At 43.6% G+C, this 15,963-nt stretch overlaps 1 protein-coding gene across 6 annotated transcripts in view; it reads left to right on the top strand.

Annotated features, from left to right (window-relative positions):
* Nucleotides 1-15,963, top strand: part of CAMK1G (calcium/calmodulin dependent protein kinase IG) — a 65,792-nt gene that overhangs the window by 31,952 nt on the left and 17,877 nt on the right. For 2 of the 6 annotated variants that reach the window (XM_048826828.2, XM_075121887.1), the window contains exon 2: nt 10,149-10,266. In XM_048826828.2, coding sequence (XP_048682785.1) covers nt 10,175-10,266 — 92 coding nt within the window. In that variant the 5' untranslated portion in view covers nt 10,149-10,174. Of the gene's footprint in view, nt 1-1,652; nt 1,830-2,532; nt 2,625-10,148; nt 10,267-15,963 lie in introns of those variants that run through there. The other 4 variants (XM_075121886.1, XM_048826830.2, XM_048826827.2 and 1 more) reach the window with 4 other exon arrangements.

The raw sequence follows: 15,963 nt of genomic DNA, 5'->3' as shown, positions 1-15,963 counted from the left end.
GCCCTGGCAGGCTGGAAATTTCTGTTATTAAAATCCATCTTTCTTATCACTGTGAAGCAAAGTAATGGGCTGAAGTGCCATTTATTTTAGATTGGAATGCAAATTTCTGAGATGGTGTCCTGCCCAATGAGAATCCTCTGGCATTTCTATAGTCCAGAGCTATGAGCTAGGAAGGTTGTTTTCTTATAAATACAGCATATTTTTTTAACATGAAAATTTCTGCTGATGAAATATTTGCTCTGTCTAGTGTGGGGGAAAAAGTTGAAATGTGCTTCCAGAGCAATAGAATTCATGGTCTCATTGAAGAATTGGCCCTCAGTGTTCCGTGTATGGCACAATGAACGGAACTGACCTCTTCCTCCCAGACTGAGTGGCAGAGCAAATGGTGGTTAGGGTGACCAGATGTCCTGATTTTATAGGGACAGTCCCGATTTGTGTGTCTTTTTCTTATATAGGCTCCTATTACCCCACCCCATGTCCCGATTTTTTTACACTTGCTGTCTGGTCACCCTAATGTAAATGGAGGAAGGATAGTATAACTTGCACTAGCATTCTCTGTGTGTGTGTGTGTGTGTGTGTGTGTGTGTGTGTGTGTGATTTTGTGCATGGGCAAAACAAGTGTGACACTCATGTTGAGGGGGCAGGAAAAGCAACAGACAGGAGATTGCATGATCAAGTAAGGGGAAGACCGTTAAACTTTTTAGGGCAGGGTCTGTAACTTAATAGGTCTTTGTGCAGCAGGCAGCACAATGGAGCCTTGATTCTGTGTCGGTCTCACAGATGCTACTGGAATACAAATAGTCATTGCAGGTGAAATGCAGAATGTTAAACTGAGGTCTCCCTGTTCATCTTTGAACTAAACAATTAATAGTAAAGCAAGGAAAATAATGTGATTATCCTGTATTGACTAAGTGTTGCTTTATTCCTGATACTGAATCAAATTCTGCACTGATTCATACCCAGTTTGTTCATGCAAGCCTAGTATCTTATATGAGGGTATAACTCAGCTGGCAGTTCAGCCAATACTATTTTTACAGCCATCCCAAAATATTCTAAACTATCTTAAAACACTCAAACAGCAGCTATAGACAAAAACATTGGCTGGTTTAAAGGAGCCCAGAGTCCCTGACAATAATAATACCTAGCTCCTTTGATAGCACTAATAGCCAGAGACCTCAGTGCGCTATAAAGGAAGTAAGCATCACTATCCCAGTTTTAGAGATGGGGAAACTGAGGTGCAGAGACGCTTGTCCAAATTCACCCCGCAGATCAGTGGCAGAGCCAGCAACAGAACAGAGGTCACCTGAATCCCAATGCAGTGCTCTGTCCACTAGGTCTCTGAACATTTCCAACGTAATGCAAAAGAAAGTCTGGCAATTTTGTATACTGAGAAGCCGAGTATTTAAGAAAATCAAATTACTTTGCATTCTGTGCAAAAATGGTTTGATATGAATTGCTTTCCTTGAGAAAGGGCATTGTTGCTGTTATCAAAACCAACGAAATCCAATCCCTAGCTCACAGATGGGGGTGAGACTTGGTAAATCCTTGTCTGTAAGGTGCTTTGGGATCTTCAGATGAAAGGAGTCAGGTATTACTGTTCTTGCCAAAGGCGGGGGGGGAGAGAGGCAGAGGCGCGCACCCACAGACAAGCATAGTCAATTTACTCCCCTTTAAGTGCTGCCTGGTTACCATCTCATGAAAGAAATCTCCTGCATTCCTCCCCTTTAATCTTAGTTTATTGCTAGCACCAGACCAGTCTCTAATCCCCGCAGACCTGTAGGAGTGGAACAGGAGCCAGATCAGGAGCTGCTTCATCTGTGATCATTTGGGTAAGCAAAGCATATTTTCTTAATAACCATTTGCCTTCCTTGCCTGTTCTGTGCAAAAGGCTTTAGGCCCTGTACAGTATTTTCTGTTTTAAGATCACTTTTATGATGTTATGACAAAGTAATGGAGTACAGCTTTGCAGAGGTGGTCAAACTAATATTTCTCAGCTTTCACATGTTACACATGTGCCCTCATGTAATAGGGGTGGTACAGTTTTACTTTTAAACTATTTAAACTAATCTGTTTAACTGGAAAATGTGATTCAGCAGGAGTTCATCCCTGACTCCAAAAGAGCCCTTTGCTTTGGTATCAGTAGCACAGTTAGATGAATAAAAGATGTTTAATGTAGGTTTGGTTTTAATGCATAACAACTGGGTCTCTCTGCCATTCACTTCCTCATTATGCTGTCCCCTAAACATGTCTAACACTGTCTGTGTCTGTTCATTCAGTTACATGCAGAACACTTATTTTGTTGCATTTCCCACCCCATCCCCTTTTGTATGTACTTCTTGTTCTAAAGATAAAACCAGCTCTTCGTTTTCCCCCTCTCATGTATTGTTGTTGCAAGATTATGAATCGAGTGTTACGGCAGTTTTGCTAAGGAAATTCAGAAGAAGAATGTCTGCAGATGGATCTGCTGCTGTATGATACGAAAGCTGAACCAATTTCTCAGAGAAATATTTAAGCAAGATCATAACAACACATTAAATTCTAAGCAGTGATGCGTCATTCTCTGGATCAGACTGAACAAAGCAATAGTCCCGTTTATTGCTCTAGTCTCTGAAAGCGCAAAAAGGGTAGGCATGACAATTGAAATTACTTGTCATTTACAGCACAGACACTTGTCAGCCTGGAGTAGTAGAAGGGATCAATATTATACGGTCCTGCATGGTTAATTAATTCATTGTTGTGTGGTGGCTAAATAAATTAAAATAATACTTAGCACTTCAAAAGGCTTTACAAGCAGGAACTACTTAACGAGTATTTACATTTTGTTATGCAAACTCAATATACTGAAAATAAAGAGAAAGCCTATTGTTCTTGCATTGCCAAAGGGGTATGGAAAAGATGAACACAGAAGTCTTTTCTCACTCTGACGTCTAGGATTCTATAAGAATGCATTTTCCAAGCACGTATTGAGTCTATTCTGTTTCTGTTCTTTCTTTCCCTGTGTGTTTTCCATTGATGTGAATGGAAGATGCACAGGAAACAAAAGGATAATACACATACCAATAGAGTGTCAAGACGAGACTGACAGAAGTAATATAAGTGTACATTAAGTATACAGATATAACACATATATGCAAAATTGTTAGAAAAATATGACAGGACAAGCACAAAATCTGCTTGCCCAACTTTTACCGTGATATTTTACTTCTCCATGGAAAAATAAAATTAACACAAACAAGCGAGTAGAATTAGTAAGTATTTATTTGTATTGTGGTAGTGGTCTCAGGAAAGGTCAGGGTTTGCGCTAAGCACTGAATGAACTAAGTAAAACAAAGACAGTCTCTGTCCCACCCTACACCACTTTCTAGGATTAGCTCGAATTGCAAGAGGTGCATAAACAGACCAATGAGGGAAGGGAGGAGGACAAGGTCACAGTAAAGATGGGTGCATTGCATAAATCGCCAGCTGCAGGTCAGAGTAGTCCAGGGATTTTTACAAAGCTTCTGTGTTGTGTGCAATATCCTTGTGAGACTAGTTCTTTAGTAAATGTCTGCCAGGGGGAGGAAGGATTTTGAAAGTTTCTGTGTTCTGCCATGAGACGAGGCAGATGGGCACTTTGTCAAGTACTTACACAGCTCCCATATCTTGGCACCTCATAAACATTCAGTGTATTTACCTCACAGTAATGCCTCCTATGTCACTGCTCTCCCACTCTGGGGCAGGTAGGAGAACTGGGATGGGAAGTGACTTGCTCAGACACACAAGGTGGCCTGTGGCAAAGCATGAAATGGAACCCAGATCTCCTGAGTCCCTGTCCCAACCCATCCCTAAAGCACAAGATCATCCTTCCACAGGCACAGACAGGCAAAAAGTAACTGCCCCATAAAAATAGAGAGGGTAGAAGGGGAAGCTAATCATATGATCAGATGAATGATAAAGGAATATACAAACACATGATTCCTTATTTAAAAACAGTATACGTTTTAAAAAAAAAAACCTGTTGCAAATAGAATTAAGTATAAACTGCTTCCCCTTCACCCCCAAAGATCTAGTCTGAATGAGCAAACATCAGGCAACACAAAACTAGTATTCTAAAGGGTGTAAGCAATAGAGAGAGTACATTGTGCACACAGATATTGACTTGATCTGTTAGCAGGGAGACTAGGTAATGCTGGAGAGGGGCAGGGTATGAGCTCAGAGGTGGTTTCACGTGTCAGAATTCTGCAGTTGCCTGGTAGGTTTCAGATGGGTACTCAGCCAGGGATCGCACTGAGCCCAAGTGCTCTTTTGAATGTCGCATGTTGGATCTCCTTTTTGTTTATGGCTTGGAGACTGTCTCATTCGTCTTCAGTGTTGCACACAGCTGGGTCCCAAACGTCCCTGGGGTGGGGGCTCCCTTTCTGTTGTGCAACTCACCGACGTTTGGATACCGGTTTCAAGTTTTTTCACAAGCTGAATACAAGCAAGCTTGAACTGCCGGCCAGCGGCTTCCCTGCTGCTTCTCAGATGTTCCATTTCATGGCCTAGTCCAGCCATCTCTCAGGAGTTTAGCTTCCTGCTGGGGCCCATGTGAGTTGGCTGGTTGCTCCATATCATGGGAATGCCTGGCTGGGAGCTTTCTACACACTGGCTGGTCAGTATGTCATTCCTCACATGAATGGGGGCAGGCATAGTTCTGTTCCAGTGGTACCTACAACCGCTTTGCTGCTCTGATGACAGCTGTGCAGTGGCCTGTGAGAAAAGGAATTAATGGCTGTTAGTCCATTTCCTCATGGACAGGTGGTGACATCACATAAATCACCATTAGAGCTGGAACCAAATGGCACCTGTGCAGCACAGTGGGATGGGGTGCATCCCTTTAGGGAAGAGAGGAGGCATATCGGAAGGGTAAGGTCCCAAGGAAGCCTGTGCTGCTGGTGCTAATCTAAGTGCTAGAACTGGGCCAATAATTCATAACCAATCATTATTTTGACCAATTTCCTCCCCCCCAGATACAAAGCAATGATCTCCATCATTCAGATTTATTCAAGCTTTGCAACTTTTACATTTGGATACATCATATGAAACTCACTTTCAGTCAATCTTTAAGCATTCATGCTTAAAATCCATTTCTGTGAGTGATTTTTCAGAGAACAAAGGTGAAAGTGTTGAAAGAACGGTCTTGAATGAAAACTTGCTTATGAATTCAAACAAGTATATGCAGACAATGTTTTGCACTAATTGCCCCACGCCGCTAAGAACTCTTCAACAGCACTAATTAAATAAACAAAATAGGGCTGCTGTCCACAGGACTTGCATTGAACTGTCATGTGCACATCAGAATCTATAAAGTGGATAAAAACTAAGTCTGATTTGGCCTTTAAAGAGTTTATAGACTGAAGCTGTTATTCTTTTGCAGCTGAGTCAATTTCTCTTTCAACAAAGTTGAATTAACCTTTGAAATCTCATGTTAAGGATCTGGAAATCATTGTAGCTCTGTTAATTAAAGTAACAAAATCAGCTTGGCGGGAATCAAAAATCTAAGTTAAATGTCATGAGACATTAGCTTCCAGCTTCTTTTTTGCTTTAGTGCTCTCTGCCTCGTCTGAACACTTATTTTTTCTTTAACAAAAGACTCCATTTTGTCTCCCAAAGATTAAGCCATGTCTTACAGTCTTTTATGGAACGATGTGATTGATCCTGAGTAGTGAGAAATGGAGTGTCTTAAAGGCAGTGCTTTCAGCATGCAATCTGATTCTGCTAAACGGAGAATTTTCAATGCATTTCCTTAGTACGCTTGGCATGGGGGAGTCTCCTCCAGTATCCAAGGTCAATGTTGGTTCCAAAGGTCTCTTCTCAACTCAGCTGAAAGCCTCATTGATCATTCTCTAATGTATTTCCCTCTCTGGACTCTTAGATTTGATCTTATTAAGAATACTCACCGAACCATAGAATATTAGGGTTGGAAGAGACCTCAGGAGGTCATCTAGTCCAACCCCCTGAACAAAGCAGGACCAACCCCAACTAAATCATCCCAGCCAGGATGATATAGGCCAAAATAGGGCTGCCAGTGATTTAGAACACTTTGCATGCAAATGTGCAGGCAGCCACCATAATGAAGAGACCCCCATGTGACTGTTGTCATGAGTTGGGATGGAGCTGGAAACAATGGAATGGAAGTCCTCTATGTGGTGAGTCCTAAGGCAGCTGCGATTCACCAAGGAGCATGGAAAGAAAACAAAGGGAGCAGCGAGGGGTAGACGTTACATTTTAAGGCAAGCTTGTTTGCTGTGCTGGTTGTGTGGAATGGGAATAGACTGACCTCTATGACAGCTGCTGCCCATGCTGGGCCTGGGTTGTGCTACCAGCCTCCTGCACAGTCAACCTGACATCTTCCATCAGAAGCAAAATTAAGATCAAAACCAAAACCCCACCTCTGTTTGTGACATCACAATTCTCTCTGTGACCACCATTGTGATGTCACAAGCTTGAGACTCCACATAAGGTATAAGCACTAAGGAAAGGTGGAGATTCTTAAGTAACAATCCAGTTTCCATGCAAATATCTGTAGTAATAAAAAAAAAAAAAAAAAAGAGAGAAGAGATACAGCGCATACTAGCTAGATCAGCAAAATCTTTAGTAAATTTTCTTTGAGTTAGCACCAGCTCTTTAACCAATTTTAATATTCAAGCAATTAAGCAGCTCTAATATAACCTGCCTACATCTTCAGTTGCAACTAACTTTAATCAATTATATCAAGGGTGCTTTAGTATGTTAGCAGCCACCCAGCAGCATAATCACAGATTTAGCCATTATATATTCAGCAAAATATAAACATTTGTAATGGCCAATCTCTCACATTTGTCATTAAATGAATATCCCCAAATGACAAGTCCCACCATATGAGTGCTAGATTGCCAAGTGCCAAGACAGCTAATATTAGCTAAAAGAAAAGGAGGACTTGTGGCACCTTAGAGACTAACAAATTTATTTGAGCATAAGCTTTCGTGAGCTACAGCTCACTTCATCGGATGCATTCAGTGGAAAATAAAGTGGGGAGATTTATATACACAGAGAACATGAAACAATGGGTGTTACCATACACACTGTAACGAGAGTGATCACTTAAGGTGAGCTATTACCAGCAGGAGAGAAAAAAAAACCTTTTGTAGTGATAATCAAGGTGGACCATTTCCAGCAGTTGACAAGAACATCTGAGGAACAGTTGGGGGCGGGGGGAATAAACATGGGGAAATCGTTTTACTTTGTGTAATGACCCATCCACACCCAGTCTTTATTCAAGCCTAAGTTAATTGTATCCAGTTTGCAAATTAATTTCAATTCAGCAGTCTCTCCTTGGAGTCTGTTTTTGAAGATTTTTTGTTGAAGAATTGCAACTTTTAGGTCTGTAATCGAGTGACCAAAGAGATTGAAGTGTTCTCCGACTGGTTTTTGAATGTTATAGTTCTTGACGTCTGATTTGTGTCCATTTATTCTTTTACATAGAGACTGTCCGGTTTGGCCAATGTACATGGCAGAGGGGCATTGCTGGCACATGATGGCATATATCACATTGGTAGATGTGCAGGTGAACGAGCCTCTGATAGTGTGGCTGATGTGATTAGGCCCTATGATGGCGTCCCCTGAATAGATTTGTGGACACAGTTGGCAACGGGCTTTGTTGCAAGGATAGGTTCCTGGGTTAGTGGTTCTGTTGTGTGGTGTGTGGTTGCTGGTGAGTATTTGCTTCAGGTTGGGGGGCTGTCTGTAAGCAAGGACTGGCCTGTCTCCCAAGATCTGTGAAAGTGATGGGTCATCCTTCAGGATAGGTTGTAGATCCTTGATGATGCGTTGGAGAGGTCTTAGTTGGGGGCTGAAGGTGATGGCTAGTGGCGTTCTGTTATTTTCTTTGTTGGGCCTGTCCTGTAGTAGGTAACTTCTGGGTACTCTTCTGGCTCTGTCAGTCTGTTTCTTCACTTCAGCAGGTGGGTATTGTAGTTGTAAGAATGCTTGATAGAGATCTTGTAGGTGTTTGTCTCTGTCTGAGGGGTTGGAGCAAATGCGGTTGTATCGTAGAGCTTGGCTGTAGACGATGGATCGTGCGGTGTGGTCTGGATGAAAGCTGGAGGCATGTAGGTAGGCATAGTGGTCAGTAGGTTTCCGGTATAGGGTGGTGTTTATGTGACCATCGCTTATTAGCACCGTAGTGTCCAGGAAGTGGATCTCTTGTGTGGACTGGTCCAGGCTGAGGTTGATGGTGGGATGGAAATTGTTGAAATCATGGTGGAATTCCTCAAGGGCTTCTTTTCCATGGGTCCAGATGATGAAGATGTCCTCAATGTAGCACAAGTAGAATAGGGGCATAGCGTTGTTCTAAGTCCGCCATAAAAATGTTGGCATACTGTGGGGCCATGCGGGTACCCATAGCAGTGCCGCTGATTTGAAGGTATACATTGTCCCCAAATGTAAAATAGTTATGGGTGAGGACAAAGTCACAAAGTTCAGCCACCAGGTTTGCCGTGACACTATCGGGTATACTGTTCCTGACGGCTTGTAGTCCATCTTTGTGTGGAATGTTGGTGTAGAGGGCTTCTACATCCATAGTGGCCAGGATGGTGTTTTCAGGAAGATCACTGATGGATTGTAGTTTCCTCAGGAAGTCAGTAGTGTCTCGAAGATAGCTGGGAGTGCTGGTAGCGTAGGGCCTGAGGAGGGAGTCTACATAGCCAGACAATCCTGCTGTCAGGGTGCCAATGCCTGAGATGATGGGGCGCCCAGGATTTCCAGGTTTATGGATCCTGGGTAGCAGATAGAATACCCCTGGTCACGGTTCCAGGGGTGTGTCTGTGCGGATTTGTTCTTGTGCTTTTTCAGGGAGTTTCTTGAGAAAATGGTGTAGTTTCTTTTGGTAACCCTCAGTAGGATCAGAGGGTAATGGCTTGTAGAAAGTGGTGTTGGAGAGCTGCCTAGGAGCCTCTTGTTCATGTTCCGACCTATTCATGATGACGACAGCACCTCCTTTGTCAGCCTTTTTGATTATGATGTCAGAGTTGTTTCTGAGGCTGTGGATGGCATTGTGTTCCGCACGGCTGAGGTTGTGGGGCAAGTGATGCTGCTTTTCCACAATTTCAGCCCGTGCACGTCGGCGGAAGCACTCTATGTAGAAGTCCAGTCTGTTGTTTCGACTTTCAGGAGGAGTCCACCCAGAATCCTTCTTTTTGTAGTGTTGGTAGGAAGGTCTCTGTGGGTTAGTATGTTGTTCAGAGGTGTGTTGGAAATATTCCTTGACTCGGAGATGTCGAAAATAGGATTCTAGGTCACCACAGAACTGTATCGTGTTCTTGGGGGTGGAGGGGCAGAAGGAGAGGCCCCGAGATAGGACAGATTCTTCTGCTGGGCTAAGAGTATAGTTGGATAGATTAACAATATTTCTGGGTGGGTTAAGGGAACCACTGTCGTGGCCCCTTGTGGCATGTAGTAGTTTAGATAGTTTAGTGTCCGTTTTCTTTTGTAGAGAAGCAAAGTGTGTGTTGTAAATGGCTTGTCTTTGTCTAGTTTTTGTAAAGTCCAGCCACGAGGAAGTTTGTGTGGAAGGTTGCTTTTTATGAGAGTATCCAGTTTTGAGAGCTCATTCTTAATCTTTCCCTGTTTGCTGTAGAGGATGTTGATCAGGTGGTTCCGCAGTTTCTTTGGGAGTGTGTGGTATGTAGGTAATGCATATTGGGAATCTGATGCAATTTGATATGTAAGATCCAATAGAACTTGAAGTCTCATTTTGTTAGTGGCTGTGAGTGGAGTGCACTGGCAGTTTTCGAGGAGAGTGATTATTTGTGTGTCAAATTCTCAGCAAAACAATTTTTCTTTTAAAAGTATACAATTTACACTTGCATTTTTGTACTGGCAATCGTGGGTAAAATTCTTTCATCATTCTACCTGGTAGTCACATGATTTGCACCAACAGTTTATTTTGTGGGTGCAAAATGACTTCCTTGCATCTTGGCTTTGACAGAACCAAAAGGAAATGTTCAAAAACCTCCAAAGGAGAATCCATGCAAATGGGTACGTTGCAGGATACTATGCAGAGGTTTAAAGTTTTACACACCACTAGCTCCTGCTCTTGATACTGTGTGTACCTGACCACTCACCCAGTGGTCTTCCCCTCTCTCTGGCAGAATTCCCCGCTTCAGCTCTGGAGAAAATGGGCCACAAGGAAGTGGATGACACCCGTTCCTGGAAGAAACCGACCAACAACATCCGAAAAACATTTATCTTCATGGAGGCACTAGGATCGTAAGTACCTGAGTATGATGGCTAATCTCTGGCCTCCCCCAAATTGGAAGCAAGGCTTTTACTAGCTAGAACATGTGGTAGAAGGAATAAAGCACACGTTACTTAAGGAAGAAAGAAATGCACTTTAAACAAAGTGAAGAATAAAACTGTTTATTTAGTAATGGAAGGTTCGGACAATCTTTGGGAAATAGGATGGGTGTGGCAATTTCCTCCGAACATTTTAAATTTATTTATCCCTGCCTCTCAACTGCCTCTCAGAGAGATTCCTTCTCCCTTTCCAAGGCTTCACTGTCTCTCCATCTCCCATTAATTTCTATATGTGCCAGTTTATAGTCTTATGACCATAGTGTAGTCATGTGACCACGTGAGAGCCATCCAAAGCTGAGGACAGGTCTGAGAGTCAGGAAGTCCTGAATTCTAATCCCAGCCTTGACAGGAATGACCTCTCTGGTGTAGAATGAGTCCCTTAATCTCTCTGCCTGTTTTCCTGAGAGATGGAGGGACGTTGTGCCCTCTTGATTCTGGGTGAGAACATTTGGTAATAGGGCAAAAAAATCACTGGCAGTTGTACAACCCCGAAGCGTTTCATGATATTTTCATTAATTGATGTTTGTAAAATGTTTTGAACTACTTTGATGAAAGGTGCTGGAGATGTGCAGTGCAATAATCTTTATTTATAGTTATTTGATTATATTGCTAGGGGACTATTGTCTTTGTTGTGTGTGTGAGATCTCCTGCCTCCACACCGGGTCACACACAGAGCTCTCTTGCTGCCAGCACCTTCTCGCCCATAAGGATCAAATTCTGAAAGACAGCCTTTACGTTTCCAACTACCCCCACATTTTCACAGAGGAGTAAGATGTCAATCCAGTATGCTCATGTAAACATGGAGCCTTGCTTGGAACCATGTTGAAACCTTGGTCCTAATCTGCAGTAAGAAAACGGATGCCTTTCTTAGCTAAACATACTTAGATCTGTTGTGCTTCTGCATGGCACATGGATTTCAGTGCAGACTGTACTTGAGATGCACAGATCAGAGTACTCATAGTTCAGTATCTCTGCAGTCAGTACCTGCATTGCAAAGAGCAATCCCATTTCCAATTGCATGTAAGGAAAAAAGCAGGTGCCCAAGCCAGTTACTGAATGGCTGTATCTGCACGAAGCTTTCCTCTGAAAAAAACCCCCACTGCTCTAGCACTGGTGCAAACCCCAGTGTATCCAAGGCTCCGGGGTTCAGGCAGCGTGTGGTTTATGTCTCCTTGGAGCAGCTTCCTCAGGAATGTGCCTCCAAAAGTGCCTCAAATGCACAAGTGTCACTTCCCAGCTCTCCGCTCCATCTGAGTGAAAGGTAACATGGAAGCTGCCTGCAGGCATGGCAACTCAGCCTCAGCTAGCGCTAGGAAATTATCTGTACAAAATCCTGCCTGCACATTTCCACGTGGTGCTGGGTGACACCTTCTTTCTGCACACTTCTGTTTTGTATGCCTGTGCTCCTTTAAGGCCAACATGCTATAATAACCTGTGAACTGCAGCATCTTGGCATTGTATCAGCCATTGAAGAGTTTGAAGCCTGCTGAGTTAGCTGTGTTGATCATTCTGGACCTTTCCTCTAGATGCACACAAGAGTGCACGCTTCATTCACGACTCTGTCTGCTAGCGAGAGGTAGTGTTTCTAAGGCTTAGAACAGGAGACTGGAAGTCAGGACACTTGGGTTCTGTTCCTGGCCTTGAGAGGGGATTGTTATCCAATAGTTAGAGCAAGGGAATGGGAGACAAGACACCTGGGGTATACTCCTGGCATCGCCTTGCTGTGCAAATGTAAGGAGGCAGTTTATATGTGCCTGTTGTCTCCATAGGGTTTTACCAATTTCCTTGGACTATGAATAGAGTGGTGGTGGTGATGTCCTAGAGCAGTGGTGCTCAACCAGGGGTACATGTACCCTTGGGGGTACTCAGAGGTCTTCCAGGAAGCACATCAACTCATCTAGATCAGTGTTTCTCAACCTGGGGGTTGCAGCTCCCATGGGAGTCACAGGACAGGTTTAGGGGGGTTGCAAGTGCAGGGCTGGCATTCAGGGGTGGCGAGGAGGGCAATTGTCCCAGGTCTCAGGCCCCCTACCATTAGGAGGCCACGCAAACCTAAGTTACATGTCTGAAGCCCCCTGTGACCCAGGGCTGAAACAAGGCTCACAAATAAAAAACAGGCTCAAGTATCACACTGAAATATAAGTACAACATTTATACGCCAATCAATGTATTTTATAATTCTATGGTAAAAATGAGAAAGTCAGCAATTTTTCAGTAGTAGTGTGCTGTGACCCTTGTATTTTTATATCTGATTTTGTCAGCAAATAGGTTTTTAAGTGAGGTGAGACTTGGAGTATGCAAGACAGATCAGACTCCTGAACGGGGTACAGTAGTCTGGAAAGGTTGAGACCCCCTGCTCTATAGTCCAGTGGCAAAAGTACTCTTTCAGGTGATTAGAAACCTTGATTCAATTCTTTCCTGGGCCTCATGAGAAGGGATCTCAACAGTGACAACTCTGAGGACTTGCATGATGAAGATGTTCCACTTTAATTATCTGGTTTCAGAGGAACAGCCGTGTTAGTCTGTATTCGCAAAAAGAAAAGGAGTACTTGTGGCACCTTAGAGACTAACCAATTTATTTGAGCATGAGCTTTCGTGAGCCACAGCTCAGTGAGCTGTGGCTCACGAAAGCTCATGCTCAAATAAATTGGTTAGTCTCTAAGGTGCCACAAGTACTCCTTTTCTTTTTAATTATCTGTTAATTGGGCCAAAGCAAGAGTTGAATGTAGAAAGCCCTCTATAGGGTGGTGGCTAGGGTACTCACCCAGGATGTTAGATACCCTGATTCAAGTCTCCTGGCTGCTAGGACAAAAGGCTTTGAACAGGGAATGCAATCTGCCTTTCATGTTGAAGTGCTTCCACTTTAATTAACTATTAATTGAGGGCAAAGCAAGAGTTAAGTCCTAGAAGCCCTCTGTAGCATAGTGGGTAGGGTAAACACCCTGCAAGGATTAGCAACCCTAGTTCAATTCTTCCCTGGGCTGTATGAGAAGCAATCTGAACAGTGACAACCATGAAGCTTTCTTGTTGATGCTGTTCCACTTTAATTATCTGTTAATTGGGCCAAAGCAAGGTTCCAGGCTAAGAAGCTGTCTGTGTGTTGGTTACAGCATTTACCTGGGATGTTGGTCTGCTTGGTTCAAGTCCCTGCTATAGCAGCAAAGGTCCCTCATTTAAAGAGGGAGCTCTATCATTCTTGCCTGTTGGCGCCGTTCCCCTTTACTTAACGATGAGTTGAGGCAGGTGACGGGCTAGGATCACTCTCTAGTCCAGCAGTTGGGTGCCTGCTTAGGCAGTGGGAGATCCTTGGATTTCCTGGTTCGAATCCTCCCTCTGCCCCTTTAGAAGGGGTTTGAATGGGGAAATCCCATCTCCCAGGTGACCGGGGAGGTGGCAGACTCCTGTTTAGGTCCCCTCTTCTTCGCGGGAGCCCTTGTCTTCCTGGGAAAAGAAGGGGTCTCAGACACAGGTCTCTCACCTCTAGAGGGGACGAGCGGGCGGGTGGGGTGGGGAGGCGGTCCCTGGGAGGTGGGAGAGCCCTGTTCCAACCCTCTCACAGAGGGGGGATTGGAATTGGGATCTCCCACTGCCTGGGCGGGTAGCTGGCTGCGGGGGGCAAAAGAGCCCCCAGGGCGGGTCATGGGACAGGTTTAGGGGGGTTGCAAGTGCAGGGCTGGTATTAGGGGTGGCAAGAGAGCAATTGCCTGGGGCCCCATGCCACAAGTGACCACGCAAAGCTGTTACATGCTTCAGCCCTGGGCAGCGGGGCTTGGGCTTCAGACAAGGCTCACAAGTGAACAACAGGCATAGGTATCACACTGAAATATAACTACAAGAATGTGACCAGGATCCGGGGGCGGGGGGTGTCAGTTTCATTGTAGAGATGGTGAGCTGCTGAGTTGCAAAACGTTCTTTCAGAATCAGTGCCATAGTTACAGTCCAAGTAGGCAGCCAGTATCCAATATCAGGGTGATCCAAACGGGAGCTGGAGACCTCAGTCTTGTGACTCAGACTTCCTCTGACAAAGCCTAAGCAGGTCTGAGGTACAGAATTGGAGCTCTAGAGTTCTTTTACAGATTCGCTAGCCTCTTGATAGCAAAAAGAAAAGGAGGACTTGTAGCACCTTAGAGACTAACAAATTTATTTGAGCATAAGCTTTCGTGAGCTACAGCTCACTTCATCGGATGCATTCCGATAGCAGATATTCTTGATAGCAGATATTCCTTCGGTGAAGCATTGTGGCTTTGAAGTAAAACCTCCTATTTCCTATGTATACACAGGTAATTAGTTGCATTCATTAACATAAAGTTATTATCCATTACACAGTTCACAGATAGTTTACTACAAACTTCAGAGAGAAATATAGACAATGATATTATCACACCCAAGTTTCATCTAAATGTTAATATTAGCTTTTGAGCTCTGAATCAACAGAATATAGTAACAGACAGGAACTGTTTGGTTACATGGTTAACATCTAAGATATAAGTAAACACGGACCAATGCAATCACTGTCTTCTTCCAATTCTCTAACAATACATATTTGCATTGCAACGCTCTAGTCTATCTAACATGGCTTTGTTAGGTATTTATAAGGAATGTCCCTAATTACCATTGATACTATTTTATGATGTCCTTTAAGGTTGGATTTGGGTCGTTTAGCCTGCTAGTTGCTTAAACCTCTCTGGCCCAGTGTTACAAATATTTATATTCCAATTGATTTATATGATAATTCTATGGTAAAAATGAGACAGTAAGCCATTTGTCAGTAACAGTGTGCTGTGACACTTCTGTATTTTTATGTCTGATTTTGTAAGCAAGTTGTTTTTAAGTGAGGTGAAACTTGGGGTACACAAGACAAATCAGAGTCCTGAAAGGGGTACAGTAATCAGGAGAGGTTGAGAACCCCTGTCCTAGAGCCCCAGCCATGAATATGGTTAGAGTCTACACTGCCTTTAAGCATGGGCTTTACATTTGGAGAAGCAGAATGGCCCATTGTTCGGGAGCAGGAATCAGAAAATCTGGGTTCCTTTCTTGATTCTGCTTCTGACTCTTTACATGATTCTGGGCAAGTTGCTTCACCTCTCTGTGCCTTGGTTCCTGCATCTTTAAAATGGGGGTGACACCACTTGCCCATCTCCATAAGGAATTGGTTAAATACCCAGTGAGGTGCATGGAAACTTAAATTGCTTTGATGAAAATTGTTTCATCTTGCTCACACTTCAGAAAAGCCACCACAAGCTGCTGAATTACACTGAGAAAATAGGATCTCTTTTCCTAAGCACCCCCCTTGTCATTCTTTCATTCTATTTGACAAACAAAAGCACTTTGTTTTCCAAAGGCCCCTGAACCTGCCTGGCTTCAGCATCAGTTGCTTGATTATGATTACAAGGTTGAGTGAGCAAAAGATTTCTCCTTCCCATGTTGCATCCTATTTAATTCTCTCTCAGTGTCTCAGACTCCAACATTGCACAGTGAGTGGCCCTTCCCTTACCTCCAGTCCAGTTAGGAGGTTGCCTCGCTCCCCAATTATCCCTCCAAAGCTGGACTGGCTCTGTGAGTAATGGGTTGTTTGGGACACAAGCAGCTATAATGACATAACTGTTTAGT

The sequence above is a fragment of the Caretta caretta genome, chromosome 21, assembly GCF_965140235.1.
Source record: "Caretta caretta isolate rCarCar2 chromosome 21, rCarCar1.hap1, whole genome shotgun sequence".
Taxonomy (NCBI): Eukaryota; Metazoa; Chordata; order Testudines; family Cheloniidae; genus Caretta; species Caretta caretta.
Note: the sequence above shows the minus strand (reverse complement) of the source record. Positions and strands in the feature narration are given on the sequence as shown.